General features: G+C 47.6%; 1 protein-coding gene across 1 annotated transcript in view; it reads left to right on the top strand.

Moving 5' to 3' along the window:
• Sel1l3 (SEL1L family member 3) overlaps positions 1–19,088 on the top strand; it is a 112,820-nt gene that overhangs the window by 67,163 nt on the left and 26,569 nt on the right. The window contains exons 12-16 of the mRNA XM_059275054.1: positions 3,127–3,246; positions 5,866–6,006; positions 10,451–10,513; positions 13,212–13,388; positions 16,106–16,233. Of these exons, the coding sequence (XP_059131037.1) occupies positions 3,127–3,246; positions 5,866–6,006; positions 10,451–10,513; positions 13,212–13,388; positions 16,106–16,233 (629 nt within the window). The remainder of the gene's footprint in view (positions 1–3,126; positions 3,247–5,865; positions 6,007–10,450; positions 10,514–13,211; positions 13,389–16,105; positions 16,234–19,088) is intronic.

The following is a 19,088-nucleotide window of genomic DNA, read 5'->3' as shown; positions in this document are numbered from 1 at the left end:
CAGGCACTGGTCCTCCTGGAACTTGGCAGCAGGCTTTAACCCTGTGATATAAGATCTGAACTTTTGGGCTACTCATTCAGATGACATTGATTTATGAAAAAAGCAGCTAAAGGACCTCCCGGAAACCTTGGGATTTCTCAGAATATCTAGTATGGCATCCTTGGCTCTGCATACCTGCCTTACCCCACCATGGCTACTTCTCTCTGTCCTACCCCATCCCTCGCCACAACATGCTATTTGAATGAATGAGCAGCTTTAAGCTGCCCCTCTTCAGGCCATTCTGTCTTTAGGTGTTTTTTGTAGACCGCCTCCTTTCACAGAAAGCCCAGGCATAGGCATCTGATGTGCTAACTGCTGCTTTGGGAACCCCAGGAACATGGAGAGGCATCCCTTTCTGCCTGGGTGCAGCACGCAGTGTGACTGATCAGATTTGACTGGCTCACTGGCAGTCTGTCTACACTAGGGGTGAAGGCTTGTGCTGTTGGTCTTACCTCCATTTCTCACTCTTACCTGGGTACCATGACTGTCTGCCTCTCACACAGTTGTTACAACACACATCAGTTCATCCACGTGCTGAGCAGAGCTTGGCACAGGATATGATCTCTCAAAAAATTGTCTGACATTTATACGTTCTCTCCAGACTGTACTCCTTCCGTTTTTCTTTCTCATGTAGCCCAGGCTAGCATGAAACTCACTGTGCAGGATGACCTTGAACTTCTGATCCTCCTGCCTCTATCTCCCCAGTGCTGGGATTATAGGTATGCATAAATTATATATAGATTATAGATATGCATAGATTACGTATAGGCCGGCAAACCTGTGGGGTCAGTATATTATTTCCATTTTATAAAAGTGGTCACCTAAAGTCACCCAGAAAATGAGTAGCAGAGTCTAGATTTCAGCTTAGATCTTCCTCTTTGTACTGTAAAAAAAAAATAATGGCTCACATCTTGAGTGCTTTGGAGGTGGGAGGTACTATATCATGCAGCTTTTTCTGGTTGCAGAAAAGCAGTACCATCTAAATAAAGTAAGCTGCCCAAGGCTCACATTTAGTTGGTGGTGAATTGGAACTGAAATCCCCTGGGTCAGAGAGGAAAGGGTGTGGTCCTAATACTTTTCGATTCCTGGGAAGTTCAATGGCAGCACCCACAGGTCCTGCAAGGGCCATGGAGCCAGAAGCAAGTGAGCTCTTTTCTCACAGCTGTGCAGGGTTGCTCGGGTTCCTCCCCCCTGCCCCCCACCCCCGCCTCCACCCGCCCACACACATAGAAATGTGATCTCAGCAAGACCCAGCTGACAGCGCCCACAGAGAGAGTTCACTGTGTATGGGAGGGCAGGGGACATGGAAACAGTCCACCACGTGCTTCTTCCCAGAGGCACCACTCCTTCGAGGGAGACTAGGGGCCAGGCACGAGCGTGAGCCAGCCTGAATTTGACTCCTAAATTTGAAAAACTGATGCTATGATCTTGGGCAGTTTACTTAACTTCCGTGGGCTTCGGCATCCACGTGTGTGACATGGAGGTGTGGATCATGGCCGTCTCATCAGATTTCCAAGCATGATTGTCTGTTGGGGTCGGGAGTGGGACAGCGCCTGTCACACTACTCATGAGGGTCCCTGGCATGTCATCCGTGCCAAAGCTGCAGAGACCCGAGAGCGTGAGCCCCTCAGGCGGAACTGTCTCTATGTGTCTAGTCTTTCTCTTTGAAGTCTCGTGACAAGGAGAAGAAGAAAACCAAGAATCAACACAGTGGAATTCTCCACATGAACATAAAACCGAGAATTCTTATCTGCCCAACCCCAGGCTCCTCACCAAAAATGAAAGTGATCTTGCAATGCCAGCTGCCAGCTCTGCCCTGGAAATCTGGAGTCCCTGGCTTGGCCAGACTTGACTCTCTCCTACTGAGGCTGCAGGGTCTTCCCGCTAGAGGGCGACATCACAAGGGTGGAGGCTCTCTGTGGTAGCCTGGCTTTCAGGGCCGGGCAGTGTGAGCTGGAGTTCATGTTTTCCCCTTTGGAGCCTCTATTTGTTACTTTGTCTGTTCACTAGGGCTAGGGGTGGGGTGGAGGTTTGAGTCACGGCTTTGTTGTGAGGAATACGTGAAGACACTGACGCCATAGTTGATTTCAGTGAAAGGCGGTCATTATTGCTTCCATGCTGAACTTGGCTGGAATGGATTGAGCTGGGTCCTCAGTCCCCTAATGCCTCTGAAAGCGACCCTGGGCCCCACACAGGCCCAGCAGAGGAGGCAGCTGAGAGACATTTTAAGCAATAGAGCTACAGACCAGAATCTGTGACTGAATAATTTTCTTAACAGACAAAGGCAGTCAGAAGGGAAATCAGGCCTGGCGCCTCATTCTCTGAGGCTGCTCTTGCAAGTTTTCACACCTGCCTGTGGCATGGCGGTGCTTGGGTGGCATGCTACACAGCCTCCATCATGCATAACAGCAGTCCACAAAACAATGGGAGTCGGTTTCTAATACACGGCCAAAATGTGTACACTGCAGTGGATCTTACTTCCTTCAAAGAAGTCAGGTATCTGACAGGCTGTGTGCAAATTCAGATTACCATGTGAACTTGCCCTCTGGGTTCATCTCAGAGCATATGGAACATCCCACCTCAAATTCTTAGAGTTTAGTATGCACACTTCTTTTCAGGGTAGATTTCTAAATTTGAGGGTACCGCAGCAGATAACTGAAGCTGTGAAGTAAACATGTTTAGTTATGTCAGATAATGATGCTTCGGTAAAAATTAAGGTCATACTTAGAAAATATCTTTTTTTTTGGTGTTGTCGGGAATGGGAGCTGGTTCCGAGAACCATGACATCAGGCAGACTTTCGAACAAGCTTGAATAATGAAGTGGGAGTGGAAAAAAATAGCCTGGCTTCCCCAAATACTTTGATAGGAACAAATATCAATGCAGACATGCAGGATGTGGTCCATGCGTTTTAAAAATAATTCGCTCCCGTGACCATGTAGTCACGCCTAAGATTTAAATTATTCATATGGGTGTCGCCTGAACAATGGCTGGTTTGAAAATATTATGACCGTGCATGCTCAGGGCATTTGGGTGTTTACCTCCTCTCTTCCCCTCCTCCCCTTCTTCTTCCTTTCCTTACTTTTTAGGCTTATGTTGAAACTATTAGACTCAAAGATGATGAAATACTCAAAGTCCAAACCAAAGAAGATGGAGATGTCTTTATGTGGCTGAAGCATGAAGCCACCCGCGGTAACGCGGCAGCCCAGGTAGGCAGAGACCCATCTTCAAGAGTCTGTCCATCATCTCAGATGAAGTTTTGCTTCAGGAACAAAACCTCCCCATAGGCTTAAAGCATGTCTTCTGCTTGTAGTCATGTCTCATGGAGCTCTTTCCTGCAGCCTTGGAGCCCAGGTGGATGAGGCTTCTCCATATACTTCCAACATCATTGTCGGGGCCACAGTCACGGCACATCTGAGCCTAGTGGGCAACACTTCTGCTCATAAGGGGCCCACGTCCCCGAGCATATCACATGGTCATTCACAAGTTCAAGAGGCTAGGGTTTCGCCCTCCCACCCAGTCAGAAAGAGAAGATACCGCGATACCCGTACCCTTAAAGATGTTAGTGAATGCATCAGATAGCAAACAAGGAGCACCTTGGGTGTGGGAAAAATTAGACGGCCGTGTGTTCAGCCAGGAGAACAATAACCGTTTACAGAGTGTCAAGCCAGAAAGATTGACCTTGTCTCTTGAACATCTTACATCTTTGAGTTTTAGGAGTTTGATTTGCAGCGGATGAAAAGCCCTTGGCTGCAGCTTGCTGAGGCTAACGTCACCAGAAGCCTTTTTCCCAAAAGAGGGCTTTAGCATTTGATGAGGGCTCCTAGGGAACTTTACAGTCTGAGGGAGGAGGCTCCAGCATTGCTGAGTGGCAGGAGAACAGAGATAGGAAAGGGACACCCCTCAGAGGCACTGACCAATCGTCCCACTCAGGGCAGAAGTCTCCTGGTGCTCCATCGAGATTGTCCGGCAGTTTTAGTTGGTACTTTCTTTGCTGGACATTGGAGGAATGGGTGTGGGGTCAGAAAGAAGGGGAGACAATCAGGGACCCCCACGGGGCCAAATGGTTAACAAAGGAGGCCCTGCCCTCATTGTGGGGTTTGTAACCCTGGCCTACTGTCCCTCCAGCAGGGAGTAGTGTGGTTCTGGAAATGCCTTGGGGGCTCCAGAGCTCACATTAGTTACATTACTGTGACTAATTACATTAGTCTTGTAATAGTGGACACTTACTTCTTTCCTTCAGCAAATCTATATGCACAAGCTTCTGGGAACTTTTGAGAGAACTAGGTAAAGCAGTGTGTGTGTGTGTGTGTGTGTGTGTGTGTGTGTGTGTGTGTGTGTATTGGACCAGAACCAGAACTGGCTGGAACATGATGGAACTTACCTAGTGATCACAGAACCTGGTCAGCAGAATCTCGTCTTGCTCCTCAAGCACCCCCTCCTGTAGGGGGTCCTGCCTCTCCGTTTGGTTTGGTCAGCGACCAGCAAGGAGGTCTGTCTTGGGACACTTCTCAGTGGCACTGATCTCCTGTCCACACTGCTATCTCTGTGACTGGATCCATCATGAGATGAAGGCCAGGAGCTGTCAGGAGGCAAGAACACACATGTGTATTGTAGCTTGAATTTATGCAAATGTACCTTCAGGCTCCTCCCCCTGCCTCTGTTTACAAATAATGTTTGATTCTTTATTCTCCACCTAAAACATGTTATATGTTGTCATCAGCATATATTAATTATCATGTAATATGGGTTTCATTATGATATTTTCATATATGTACATAATGTATTTCCATTTTATTCATTGCTCCAGCCTCCCAATAATCCCTTTCTTCTTCCCAACTAGTCTCCTTCTACGTGTGTGTGTGTGTGTGTGTGTGTGTGTGTGTGTGTGTGTGTGTGAGAGAGAGAGAGAGAGAGAGAGAGAGAGAGAGAGAGAGAGAAGAAGGAGGAGGAGGAGGAGGAGGAGGAGGAGGAGGGAGGGGAAACATTGAGTTTCATGAAGGTTGTTCACAGGAGTGTGGGTACCAAATAACTCTCCATCCCTCATCAGCTGTTAATGTAGGGAAGAGAGGAGGCCCATGAACCCCTCTCCCTTCTACGACAAGGTGTTTATAGGCCCATTCTCATAGAGATCATGTGCAGGTAATAACAACTGCTGTGAATTCAGGAGTGACAGGTGCCGTGGGAGTGCTGGAGCAACAGCTCAGCAGTTAAGGGCATGCACTTCCCTTGCAGAGACCCCAGGTTCAGTTCCCAGGACTCACGTAGTGGCTTGCAACTGCCTGTAGTTCCAGTTCCAGAGGCTCTGACGCCCTCTTCTGGTCACCAGGGGCTCCTGCATGCATGTGGTGCACCCAGACTTTCTTGGGTATGCACACATACCCATAAAAATAATAAATAAACCTTTTTAAAAATGAAGAGTGAACAGGGAGCTGGTGAGTCGGCTCAGTGGGTAAGAGTTCTTGCTGCCGAGCTTGATCTCTAGAACCCACATGGTGGAAAGAGAGCCCCACAAGTTGTCCTCGGACTTATGAAAATGTGCACGCAAACACACACACACACACACACACACACACACACACACACACACACACACACAGTGTAACAGCTATGCTGTGCCTGGAAATCAGCATTCCACATCTCTTCCCACTGCTTCCTCTGGCTCTTGCATTCTTTCTACCCCTGGGCCTTCAAGGGGTGACACAGATGTCCCTTTTGTGGCTGGCCATTCAGCCTAGAACAGTTTACATTAGGTTTGTCCACCCGCCCCCTCAAGCGTGAAACATTACCCAGGAAACTCACTGTTCTAAATCACTCTTGTCTTTAAGCAACGGCTGGCCCAGATGCTGTTCTGGGGACAGCAAGGGGTGGCCAAGAACCCCGAGGCCGCCATCGAGTGGTACGCTAAGGGGGCCCTGGAGACCGAGGATCCGGCACTGATATACGACTACGCCATCGTGTTATTCAAGGTGAGACTCACTTAATTTGGACTAAAATTGTTCGATTCTGATAATAGACATCCTGAGACATTTCCTGTGGGCGTGCAGGCAAACAGGGAGTCTTAGAACAAGCGGCTGTCACCTGTGATGGAGAGGGACACCGCTGTAAAGGAAGAGTCAGAAGCACTTCCCTGGGCGCATTTTTAATTGGCAGTCTTACACTTGACACCTGGCTTCTCTGTACTTCTGTGACACTCTGAAGGAGACACCCATATTTCACGGCTTGGGGCATAGCCGCCAGCCCCACAGGGGCTACACGTTTATCTCGGGTTCAACAGAGCATGTGTTTGGGTCAGACCCCAACTGTCTCAATAACGGGGGTGGGGTGGGGTATGGGGAGTGAATCTGGTTGCCACCTAAGGAGGAAGGGCAGGGAAGAGTCCAGAAGACAGAGGGCGGGTATTAGAGCCCCACTGCTGCACCCATTATGGATACCTTTGAGGAAGCTTATGTCCTGGGATGATGCTCGTGATCATGGACCAAATGAAACAACACGACCAACGGGCTTTGGAAACTGTACCACACGTGTGCCTTTCACAAGATAATCATTGTTGAATGAAGTCCTTGCTCCCTGCTTCACAAAAACTAGCACATTGAATCCTTATGGCCGGGGAGATGTTTTATGTAATTTTAGCGTCCTATACTCATATAGAGCAACAGAGACACAGAGAGGTTTTGTAACTGACCCATGGTCACCCAGCCGGTGCCTTTCACACCTGGGGCAGGGATCCAGGCAGGCTGGCTTTATGATCTGTGGTCTGTATACCCAAATGCAAATGTATCACGTCACTAATCTCAGGAAAGTCTCCCATCCAAGTACAAATCAGACCTGACCCCACTTAGCTTCCGAAATCAGGCTAGAACAGGTGCGCTCAGGGTGGTATGACTGCAGACCCAAGATTGGAAACGGAGGCATTCTGGCTTTGGTAAGGAAATCCTTAGACCTTATGCCCATGCCCCAAAATGAATGTCATCAAATAACCACATGTCACCTGTGTGCCTGGCCAGGCCTGTCTCCAGATCCACAGCTGTGGCCACTCACGCACTGACAACCATGCTGTCGATAAAGCTCAATCCTCTAAACCCTGCTGAAGCCTGAAAACCTAATGGTTGTTATGGTTTCCAAATTGAGGCCTAGACCTTCTCTTTCCAAGCACCAAATCAACAGAAATTATTCGAATCTTCTCCATATGCCAGTGTGTTTATCTAATACACATCCACTCTGTGCTGGCCACATGCCAGCCTCTGTGCTCAGTGGAGGGACATATGGAGGCATGAGTCACATCCCTGGCCTCAGAGGGCTCATACACTGGAGAAGAAGACCGAGGACAGAAATGCTGTAGCAGAGAGATGCCTGTCCCACCAGAGTTAGGGCCAGACACTGTGCAAAGACCAGAGAAGAGGGAAGCATGAGTCAGGCATTGTTTCTGCCCACTGGCATCTGATGGTGTAGAATGGGATGCACATATGGGCATCTGTGACTGTAGGTGACGTGTTTCCTTGGGTCTCATTTCCCAGATCTTAAAGCTGTTTTTGTTTTGCCGGTGCTGTTGAATTCTGACTAAGTTATCTCTGGGAACAGTGCAGGAGGCCTTCACCAGAATCTCGGGAGAGCATTGCTTCTGGCAAGGAGCTCTTTTTAAGTATAGTCCACATAGAAGGGCCTCCCGTGGAAACGGGCATTCCAGATGTAAAGGCAATGATGTGTGTTGGCTGTATAGGGCACCCAACATACCATATGCAAATATGACATCAGAGTGAGGGGTGTGGCTTGTCCAAGGTGGTCAAGTGCATCACCTCTTGCATGTGCCTAACCATGAAGCTTTGACTTTGACTCGGTGTTGTCCTCTGTCACTGTGTTCACACCCTCTGCCAGTGTTTGGCATTGGTCTCATTGAAGAACTTCCTGGTACTGCTCAGATTAGCATGTGATGCAGGAAGTTGTTCGAGAAGTTACATGATGAAGCTGACGAGAATACTAGATTAAACAGCAAGGATCCCGGAAACATTTCTACCCTGGAAACTGGAATATCTGGGTTCAGGGATATACTGTGTTCCTGTGAGCCTTCGCATACATCAACCTCCCTCGTCCTGTTTCATTCCTTCAAAACAAAGAACTGAGTAAGATGAACCTTGTGTTCTACTGGGTTTAGATGTCCTATTAGTCCACTGTCTCTGATGCTTCTCAGGCAGTCTAAAAGTCGTCTTGTTCTCTGTCTAATACTTCTAAGTGTTCGTCTGTGTTCTCACCCTCTTCCTAACTAAATGACATAATGGCATTGTTTTAGTTAGGGTTTCTGTTGCTTTGATGAAACACTATGACCAAAAGCAAGTTGTGTGTGTGTGGGGGGAGAGTTTATTTGGCTTACACCTCCATATTGTTGTTCATCATCGGAGGAAGTCAGGACAGGAACTCAAACAGGGCAGGAACCTAGAGGCAGGAGCTGATGTAGAAGCCATGGAGGGGTACTGCTTACTGACTTGCTCCTTCCTCGTGGCTTGCTCAGCCTGGTTTCTTCTAGGACCCAGATTCTTCTAGAACCAATCTAGGGACAGCACCACCCACCATGGGCTAGGCCCTCCCCCATCAGCCACTAATGAAGAAAATGCCTTATAAGCTTACCTACAGCCCGGTCTTGTGGTGGCATTTTCTTAATTGAGATTCTCTCCTCTCGGATGACTTCAGCTTGTGTCAAGTTGACATAAAACTAGATAGCACAGTTATACTTCTGAAAAAAAATATTTCCATCCTACCCTTTGCATTAGTTTTACTAAATAGGTAAGTTACAGTCTAGTAGGAACTTGGGTGGAGTTTAACCCTTAGTTTGATTCTTACTTTTATTGGAGAGCCTGAAAAATATAGAGCTAAGTATACCCTTTGTCTTTGCCATACCATGCAGGAAGTTAGGCGTCACTATACTCTCTAGAGTGGAACACAGTAGACACAGTAGACAGCACAGTATGTCGGTCAGAGGCTTAGTCTGTAGCTGTAAGTTTTCTCTGGTCCTGCCCGGCTCCCACGGCCTTGTGGTCCCACAGCCACTCGGACCCAAATAAATACACACAGGCTTATATTATTTTTAAACTATCGCCATGATAGGCTTCTTGCTATCTAGATTTCATATCTTAAATTAACCCATTTCTATAAATCTATACTTTGCCACGTGGCTCATGGCTTACCGGTATCTTTACGTCTTGCTTCTCATGGTGGTGGCTGGCAGCGTCTCCTCTGCTCTCTCTTTCCTTCCTGTCTCTCTAGTTAGAGTGTCCCACCTAACCTTATTCTGCCTCACCATTGGCCAATCAGCTTTATTTATCAACCAATCAGAGCAACACATATTCACAACATACAGGACGATATCACCCATCGTTAGTCTACTTGCTTGTGTTCAAATCCTGCCTCCCGTTCTCACATATCATATGATTCTGGGGTGTCTGAGGAGGATGGAAATGTCAGGGGCTCCCTGTACGGTTGCTGTTATGGTTGTTTAGATGTGGTGATGGGGGTGTGACCCTATGAGTCTTGTCTGAGTTAAGGAGGATCCCCTAAGGCACTGGGAGAGTGGAAGGGACCCATGATTATGAATAAATTTGATGCAACAGAGATTTTCAGTTGGCTCCCCTCCTGACGTCAGGCTTGGGTCAAGACCTCAGGGACATCTTTCCTCTGCACTCTTGGACCCACCATTTCTCCACATAGTCCTTTAGACCCCTTAGAAAGATCCTTTTTTGCAACAAGAACTCCAAAGTCCATCTCTATATACAGAGGACAAGCCACCTTTGCTGGAAATCTCCCATTTGCCAGAAAGAAACTTGTTAGCATCTATCACTTGCCTTGGAGGCAGGCGACTGACTTCTCAGGGTCCTATCTCCTTTTCAACACACTCTCAAACCGATTCAGAAGCCACCGTGTCATACCCTGGGGACTGGAGCCAATAACTCTTGACTGTTCAACACAGATAACATGTTTTATCTGGGTGTCAAATTAGATAATTCCAGAGGAAAGCACCGGGATGACCAAACCCATCCAACCTGCCTGACGGCTTCTCCCCAAGCACCTGTGCAGAGATGGAAACACAGTTCATGCCATAATCAGTATGGGGGGTCCTATTGCTATTGCTGATGAGCTGGGAGGTTGGAGCTTGTTTCTCTCCCACAAACATGAACAAGATGATGATGATGATGGTTACGGCGACAACAACAATGGTATCTTTCGATATTGCTGTGCCTAGAAAAGCTTAAGATTTTGTGTGTGTGTGTGTGTGTGTGTGTGTGTGTGTGTGTGTGTGTTGTGTTTTAAAGGTTCAGGGTTTATTTGCAAGCATTTGATATTGAACACTGGTGTCTCTGTGTGATGCTTGTGAGGATTCGGGGTTTATTTTCCTCATAATCATGGCTGTTTGTCAATGTTTAGGGTCAAGGAGTTAAAAAGAACAGACGGCTTGCCTTAGAGCTCATGAAGAAAGCTGCTTCCAAGGTAACCCATGCATATTGTCGGGAGGAAATGGCTCCTCACACACCCACGCTCTCAGAAAGCGGCGCCAGCAAATGGCCAGCTTTCTTTCACAAAGCAGAGGTGGAAGCGAGGTGGGGAGGGGTCCCCCTGTGCAGCGACTAGTCATTTTTTGAGTTGTAACACACACATAATCTTGCCACAATGAGGACAGCACCGTTCAGAGGCTGAATGCACCTCACCGCCAATAGACTCCAGGCTGATTTTGTTTGAAGGCTAAAATTATAATCACGAGCTGCCCTGATAACAAGCGGAGGGGCTCCTCGAAATTGAACGAGGAGAAAAGCCATTGAATTAGGGAAACCAAAGCCTAATTTCCTGGAAAGTTAACCCTGTTCTGACCAATTCCCATTCACTCCTCGTGCTTTGGTAATGGGCTGTTTACAAAGATCACCACCAAGGTCAGAGCTTTATGAATTATTTTGCCTGTCACTATTTATATTTCAATAGTATCTTCACTCAGCTGGTTTCAATAGAACCCTGCAGAATGGAGACCATAAGGGCACTTGAAAGAGGACACACACAGGTGTACACACGCACACATATGCATATGCATACCTCATGTCCAAATGCATGCACACTTAGTCCTCACACACACACACCCCACGTGCACCTGTGCACAGAGATGCATGTGAACAGATTCACAGAAGCCATTCTGAGTCTCCACCTCGCCAGGGTACTCTATACCCTTTATGGCCCCTGGCTGGTCCTTTGTTCTCAAGGCTTCTAAAAGTAACCATGCTAATTTTTCAACCCCACTCTTTTTCTTGGGGAAGCTCAGAGCACCCTGCCCCATAGAGCAGCAAGTTGAAACAGGGAGAAAGAAATTCAGAAGGCTTTCCTACCTATATGTTAGCAGTGCCCCTGACCCCACTTATTATGTGCATATGTGCTGTTGACCTAATACAAGTGATGCACAGAAAGAGAACAGCAGCTCTATTTGATGGTCATTGAGGGTACTGAGTCCAGAGCATCCTCAAGTGGGGACTGCTTGAGGGTTGTCCGTGCAAGTGAGAAATCTGCACCTCTTTAGCCCCCCTTGTGGGGAATTCACATTCAGCCTGCTCTATTTAGATTACAAAGCATTTCGAAGTCTCTGTGTCCCTCAGTGCTGTGTGATTCTCATTGGATCAGACTCACTAAGGGCCCAGTGTTTGACAGGGACTGTGGGGGAAGTTCCTGCAACTCGATTTTTGGGGATTAGAAGACACACAGATGTTCAGAACAAGGGCTGAGTACTAGGTCATATGACAGGATTTCTTGTGGGTCCCTGAACTGAACCCAGAGCAATTCCCAGAGACGCACTGACTTTCAGCTTGTGGCAGGTTCATCTGAATTAGGCTGTATTCTCTCCAACTGAGCAATGAAAAGCCATTCGGAGGCTCGCTTGCTGTGGGCATGTCCCAGAGAGAGATTTCGTTGCCATTTCCTAGGATGTCTTGCTCTATTACTTCTTTAGACAGACTCTGCAGTCCTTACAGGGAATTTACATTGTCCCAGGCTCGTAAGAATGCTTCTGTGAATGTCATGGTGCCGACTATGCTCAGGTGGTACTGTTAGTCTGGAGATCCCGGTGCCTGCAGGCGTGACTCTCCACCTGAAGGGGATAGGGTTTTGTTTGGCACCTGCATTCAGGGTGTAGCCTTCCTTCATTTGGCACTCCCTTAAGTGTGTACCCCGTGCCGGAGATTAAAAACCAAGATGGCAGTCCCTCCCTGATGGAAGGGGAGGCTACCATGGTATGCTTCCACATTGAGACTGTCCTTACAAGTCCACAGACACAAGGGCACTGTTGGTCCCTCAAATCCTTTTTCCCCCCACCCCACCCCCGGTCTTCAGGTCAGGCAAGAACTGCAACATGAGAGCTCAGGGCGCACACAGGTGTGCGATGGCAGGGCCGGGAGGCTCTCTCGGGATTATTCTCGCCCTGCAAGACACCCGAACTTTCGTCATCTGAGCATCTGGGAGAGTAGGAAAGAGTCCCCGAGGAAATGCACTCAGGAAGAACCAGGACACTAGAGGACAGGTTGACACCAACAGTCCCTTCCCTGGAGCTGACATTAGCAGCTCCGTTTTGAAACCTTTCCTCACCAGTCTTCTCTGCTGCTCAAGTCCCTATCAGACCCCGAATCCCATCAGAACTGGGGATGCCAGCTCATCTCAAAGCACCAAAGCTGTGCAAGCCGATTGTCACAGCTGCTGCCCTCGGAGGCCGCTTGGTGTTTAGGACAGAGGAATCAACAGATGGCCAGGCGGGTCACCTAGAGAGCATCCCAGCCAGGGCAGGGTTTCAATCTCAGACATCCTGCTGCAGCCCAGTTCTCATGAATCTGAAGGGCATGCCGGATCCTGCTCGGTGAGGAGAGATGTTTGCAGGGGTGTTTCGTAAAGGCCGTAGGCATTGAGAGATGATTTGGGGACCAGCGTCACTACTGAGGCTGCAAGGCAGAACTCCCAGCAGCAGCCGGGCCAAAATCCACTTGGGAAGTCTCTCAGGCAGGCTCGTGCTGTCTAGCTGTTAGCTCTTCTTTAGTGCCATCTGCCCCTCGAAAACGAGAAAGGGAAAACTCGGGAAGAATGCTGCCGCAGCAACTGCTTCCAGATGTCTTTAGATTTCATAAAATAACAATACTAATAATTTCCCTCTCGTTCTAAAATCCAGGGATTGCATCAGGCCGTCAATGGCCTGGGATGGTATTACCACAAATTCAGGAAAAATTATGCCAAAGCAGCAAAGTACTGGTTAAAAGCAGAAGAAATGGGGAACCCAGATGCATCATACAATCTTGGGGTCCTGTATTTGGATGGCATTTTCCCAGGTGTTCCTGGAAGGAATCTGGTGAGTGAACCCGAGACGGCTGTACACCTGGCCAGTGGCTGGTTGTGAATGCTTATGGAAGAAGGTATGCCGAGTGCCCATCCTAAACAAGGCATGGTAGGATGACAGGGATGTAAGAATACGACCTGAAACATGGGACTGCCCTCAAGGAGCTCAGAGTCTAGTGAGGAAGGCGTGACGGCCTTGAGGAAAAGATGCACTTAGCCACATGGGAGATGATCCAAGTGCTTCCAGGGAGCAGAACCAAGGAAGGTCAGAGTAGCCGTGACGTCTTTGTAGAAGAAGAAGGCTTGAGTAGAGGGTGGAAAGGGACATTATCCACCATAGGAGAGCAAGAGGTGGTTCGGGAAGACTGACCTAAGGAGCAGGAAGGGCCAAGTGTGAGTAGAGTTGCCAGAGCCGAGACCAGAGTTACAAAGCAAAGAGCAGAGGCCATGTTTGGTGTTTATTGGGCACTTCCACACATGCCAAGCACTTCAGAAATGCAGGTTCATGTATCCGAGCCCCTGGGACCTGGGCTATGTCTGTGCCCATCTTCTAGAATGGGCTACCAGGTCTCTGAGTCATTAGAGCTATCTACTTAGTTTGAGTCAGGGCCTAGTCCCTGATGTGACATGGGAACCCTCTCTTCATGGTCTCGCTGCTGATGGGAATCATAACTCAGGACTCTGACATATAGCCCCCTCTGCTGGGCACACTTATGGGCTCTGGACACACAGCGGTGGACACACCAGTTCCTGCCCTGATGAGAAAGACAAAGAGGCTGGGAGTAGAGGAGATGGAGGGATGCTGTTTTAGAAGGGGGACCATGAAAGCCATCTGGTAAGATGACATTGTAAAGGCTTCTAAATAAATCTTATGGATATTTAAGAGAACATTCCAGAAAGAAGCAATGGTTAGGGCAAAGGCCCCAAGAAGGAAGCAAGCTTGGCATGCTAGAGGACCAGCATGAAGGCTGAGAGAGGGAGAGACTGGGGACAGATGGGAGATGAGGCCAAGGAGGTCCCTGACCACGCCCTGGTTGGACTTGACATTTGTGCCAAGGGAGATGCAAACCACCAATAATAGTCTTGAAGGAGGGCCCTACTTGAGTGATGGGGGCATGCTTTCAGGAAACCCCTCCTGGGTCCTAGTGATTCTGACTAGGGAGGAGACAAGGACAGGAGAGGAGGTTGACCTTCATCCAGGTGAGATGGAACAGGGAGGAGCCAAGGCTTTACGTGATTGGCTACCAAAGGTATTTCCAAAGGTATTTCCAAGGTGGGTCGAGGAGGAAATAGGATTGGCTGATGGGTTGGATGGGGATATGAGAATGGGAGGAGTCAGTGATGATGTGTATTGAGATTAAGAGTGGAGGCTGCCGGGCGGTGGTGGTGCACGCCTTTAATCCAGCACTTGGGAGGCAGAGGCAGGAGGATCTCTGTGAGTGTAAGGCCAGTCTGGTCTACAGAGTTAGTTCTAAGACAGCCAGGGATACACAAAGAAACCCTGTCTCGGGGTTTTTAAAAAAAAAAGGGAAAGAATGGGGGTGGCTGAGGTGGCAGATGTTAGGATGGACAATATTATGGTCACCCTAGATTTGGCAAGAGGTATCATAATGGATTGGAGGTTTCTTTGTGAGACATCAATCTACCCTTCAGAACCTATCTTCACATGTAATCCCCCACTTCACTCTCTCCACTAGGGACTATCAGAAGTTTTTTTTTTTTGTTTTGTTTTTGTTTGTTTTTTTTGTTGTTTGTTTGTTTTTTTTAATTTAAGACAAGTAAATTTAAGACCAAGCTGACTTCAAACTTATTACGTCGCCAAGGCAAGCCTTGAGTTTCTGAGTCTCCTCCTTCCATCCCTCCAAGGCTAGGCTTACAAATATACACCACCATGTCTGGCTTCAGAAGCCACATTTACAGTTGAAACCAAAAACCAAACAAACAACCAAAGAGGTTTGGAAAGAATAAGGCCACACAGACTGACAGACGGTAAACTGAGATTCGATCCCAAGCCCCTCTTGCCTGTAAAGCACACGCTTCTTAAAAACAATAGTTCACCACCTTCTGATATAAATAATGGTGATCAGTGGGAGTCGGCACACATACACACACACACACACACACACACACTCACACACACACACACAACACACACACACACACACACACACACATCCTAAATGTTTGTTTTCTTTTTTCCCTCCACCTCTCCCTGACGGCACTAAAGCTGATATTTTTATGCATCACAAATGTCTGGTAGCCCTCCCACACATCTGTGAGCGTGGATTTATCCCCTGTCACATTCTCATTCTCACTTTCCCTCTAGAAGTGCAGTTTTTGTGCACAAGCGTAAAGAAAGGATTAAGTGAGGTTAGGAAAGCAAATGCTTGAGTTTTCACGCGGCGTGACTCCTGTCACACTCCTCCACGAGCGGGCAGAGGTTTTGTGAGGACCCAGTGAGGTGGCAGGGCACTCCTGGCTACAAGGTGCCTTCCTCCTTGGGTAAACTTAATCAACAGCATAGTTCTCAGCGAGGTCGTATATCCCAGGCCTCTGGGATGAACTGTCTTTTTGGAGCTGTTTCTTGACCTGTTTCGCTTTAAAGTATCCAAAGACGTAAGCCTGTGATAACGTTGGGCTTAACGGACCTGCGACCTTGGCTGTGCCGAAGCCTGTGTGGCCGGGAGGACTCCGCACTAATGAGAGAGGCTCCTGTTCATCTCCCTGCAGACGCTGGCTGGTGAATACTTCCATAAGGCTGCACAAGGAGGCCACATCGAAGGGACGCTGTGGTGTTCTCTTTACTATATCACGGGCAACCTGGAGACCTTCCCTAGAGATCCGGAGAAAGCTGTTGTGTAAGAATCTGTCAGATGTCCCCTACCGTTGAAAAGCCATGTCCTCTAGTCACCTTGCCTGACAAAAAGGGGTATCTTTTTTCCCCTCTTTCCCTCCTTCCTTCCCTCCCTCCCTCCCTCCCTCCCTCCCTCCCTCCCTCCCTCCCTCCTTCTCCCCTCCCACACTTTCCTCCCCTTTCTGTTTATTTCTTTATCCCTCATTACACTTTTTAAAACTCAGTATTTGCATTTATCATTCATACATGCATGTAGATTTAAAAGGGAAAAAAGCAAATAATTGGGGCTGGAGAGAGGGTTCAGAGGTGAAAGGCACTTGCTGTCCCTGCCGAGGACCTGGGTTCGAGTCCTAACATCTGCATAGCAGCTCATAACCATTTACAGTCCTAGTCTTGGGGTTCCAATGCCCTCTTTTGACCTCCTCAGCCACCAGGCTGCACACATTACACAGATAGACATGTGGGTAAAGCATCCATAAAATTAAAACACATAAAATTAAAATAAAAAGAAAACCAGATCATTGACAAGCAAAGTATTTACAATCTTTAATTAAAAAAATCCAGCAAGACGAAACGAGCAATTTCAGCCTCCACCCTCCACCCCACTCCGGTTCCTGGTCCATAGACTCTGTCACTGTCTGACTGTTATTTCTTCTTCCCTGGCCTCCACCTCCAAGCAGCAGGCTCCCACCACTGTCTTTAGTATCCCCATCACAGGCCTCGATAGTGATACTTCCTGGGAGAAGGAAGGCATAGTTTTATTTCTCTGCTACCTCCCAGGACCCGGCACACCGAGGCTTCCTGTCTGCTACCGTCTTTCTGGGTAGCTTTTTGTCTTGGTTAGAATAGTATCAGGATTGAACTGATATGACTAAGCCATGAATCATACTAGCCTCGCCTTTTCTTTCTTGTACAAGCTTCTGTTGAGGAATTATTATTTTTGTTCTCTGTATATATGAATCATTTTCCATATTCTTTTTAAAAAATAGACCTTTATTTATTTATTTTTAATTTTTCATTATTTCATGTGCGTGGGTGTTTTGCCCGCACATACGTCTGCATACCACATGTATGCCTGGTGCCCAAGGAGGCTAGCGGAGGTGGTCGGATACCCTGGAACTGAAGTTATAGGTGGTTATGAGCAATGATGTGGGTGCTGGGAACCAAACCCAGGTCCTCTGGAAGAGCAGCCAGTGCTCTTAACTGCTGAGCCATCTTCCCGTCATTTTCCATATTCTTGATCCAATTCTCCTGTCACTTAAGTCCCCTCTCAGGGTGCCCAGACACATCGGGTCTATTCTATTGTTAACCTTTTCACAGTGTTTTTCCTGGAGCCTTTGGGGGAGGGGGTTCCTTTTGAGGTTGTGATCTTGAGATGGACTGTGTCCCCTGTTGGGGCTTCCCCTTCCCTCTCTGTTTTTGGTGGTGTTTTGACACTCCAGGCTGGTCCTTGTCGGTCTCAGTCCTTTCCCCAGGGTTTTGTGGGAACATATTCTGCAACAACTTCCTGGAGATTGGTGAGGAGGGCCACTTTTTAAGAAGATTCATTGATTTTTATTTCACGTGTGTTTTGCCTGCGTGTGTGTCTGTGCACCATGTGCATGCAGTACCCACAGTGGTCAAGAGAGGGCATCAGATTCCCTGGACTAGAGTCATAAGCAGTTGTGAGCCTCATGTGGGCACCGAACATGGAGTCTCTGCAAGGTCATCAAGTGCTCTTAACCACTGAACCATCTCTCCAGCCACCCAGGAGGCACATTTTTAGAGTCTTGCCTACCCAAAATGCTTTTCAGAGTCTAGTCTGCTGTGGCTCATGGATGAGACGTGGTTTAGTGCCTGCCCTGCAGAGCTTTACAAGCCTTTTGCATTTTTAACAGGTTACAAAGCAAACAAAGAATAACCATCTAGGACCTCCAACGTTGGTATCTCACCCTTTAGAGACAACAGAAAACATGACTGACTCTGCCTTTGGCTGCCTCTCACCTGTAGCCTGGCTCCCTAAAAGGCTGTTTTCCTAAGACATTTGGGATCAAATCTGTTCTGACCTTACCTTGGTGAGAAAACTCAGGCTAATTTCAAGCCCTTTCTCATTGTTATGTAGGGTATTTGGGGTGAACATTCACTCTGTAGATTTTCTTAGTACTCCTTTGTCCTGGGTGATCAGAGAGCATATTCATGGTGACCTCAGTCCTTGGGATCTTGCTGAAGCAGGCTCGGGGAGCAGCGTGTGAACAGTGTTGGAAGGTGCTCTGTGCTGTCTTTCAAACAGGCTCTTCTAGACTCGCTGGGTACAGTGTCTGCATACACTGCCACACCAAGTTTGTTGACTGCGTTGTTCTGCATCCCTTCTGGCTTTTCTTGTTCTGCTTCTTAAGCCATTTGCTGAAGGAAATGTGTTAGAACGCTCTGTATATATAGACTTAACTTGTTCTCTTACAGTTATGTCAATTTTGTGCCGTGTGTCTTGAATTTATGTAATTGGGTCACATAGGTTTATTTTGATTTTCTGGGGGACTCTTTCGTAATTTTTACAGTGTCCTTTTTATCTCTGTTAGTGGGCACTGCCTTAGTCTCCATTTACTTTAATTCATTCTCTGTCCTTTAATGTATCACTTTCTCCCCTTCGTTATAAAGCTCTTGTCAGCAGCATATAGTTGAGTTTTACATATTAATTATTCCATCTGACAGTTTTAGTTTTTAATTGGCATGCTTAGTCCATTTGCATTTAGTGCAATTGTAGATACCCTTGGTTTTAAATCTACTGCTTTAGGACTGGAGAGATGGCTCGGTGGTTAAGAGCACCTATCGCTCTTGCAGAGGGAACCCTGGCAACTCACCGACATCTATAACTCCACTTTT

Source organism: Peromyscus eremicus, chromosome 10 (genome assembly GCF_949786415.1).
Source record: "Peromyscus eremicus chromosome 10, PerEre_H2_v1, whole genome shotgun sequence".
NCBI lineage: Eukaryota > Metazoa > Chordata > Mammalia > Rodentia > Cricetidae > Peromyscus > Peromyscus eremicus.
Note: the sequence above shows the minus strand (reverse complement) of the source record. Positions and strands in the feature narration are given on the sequence as shown.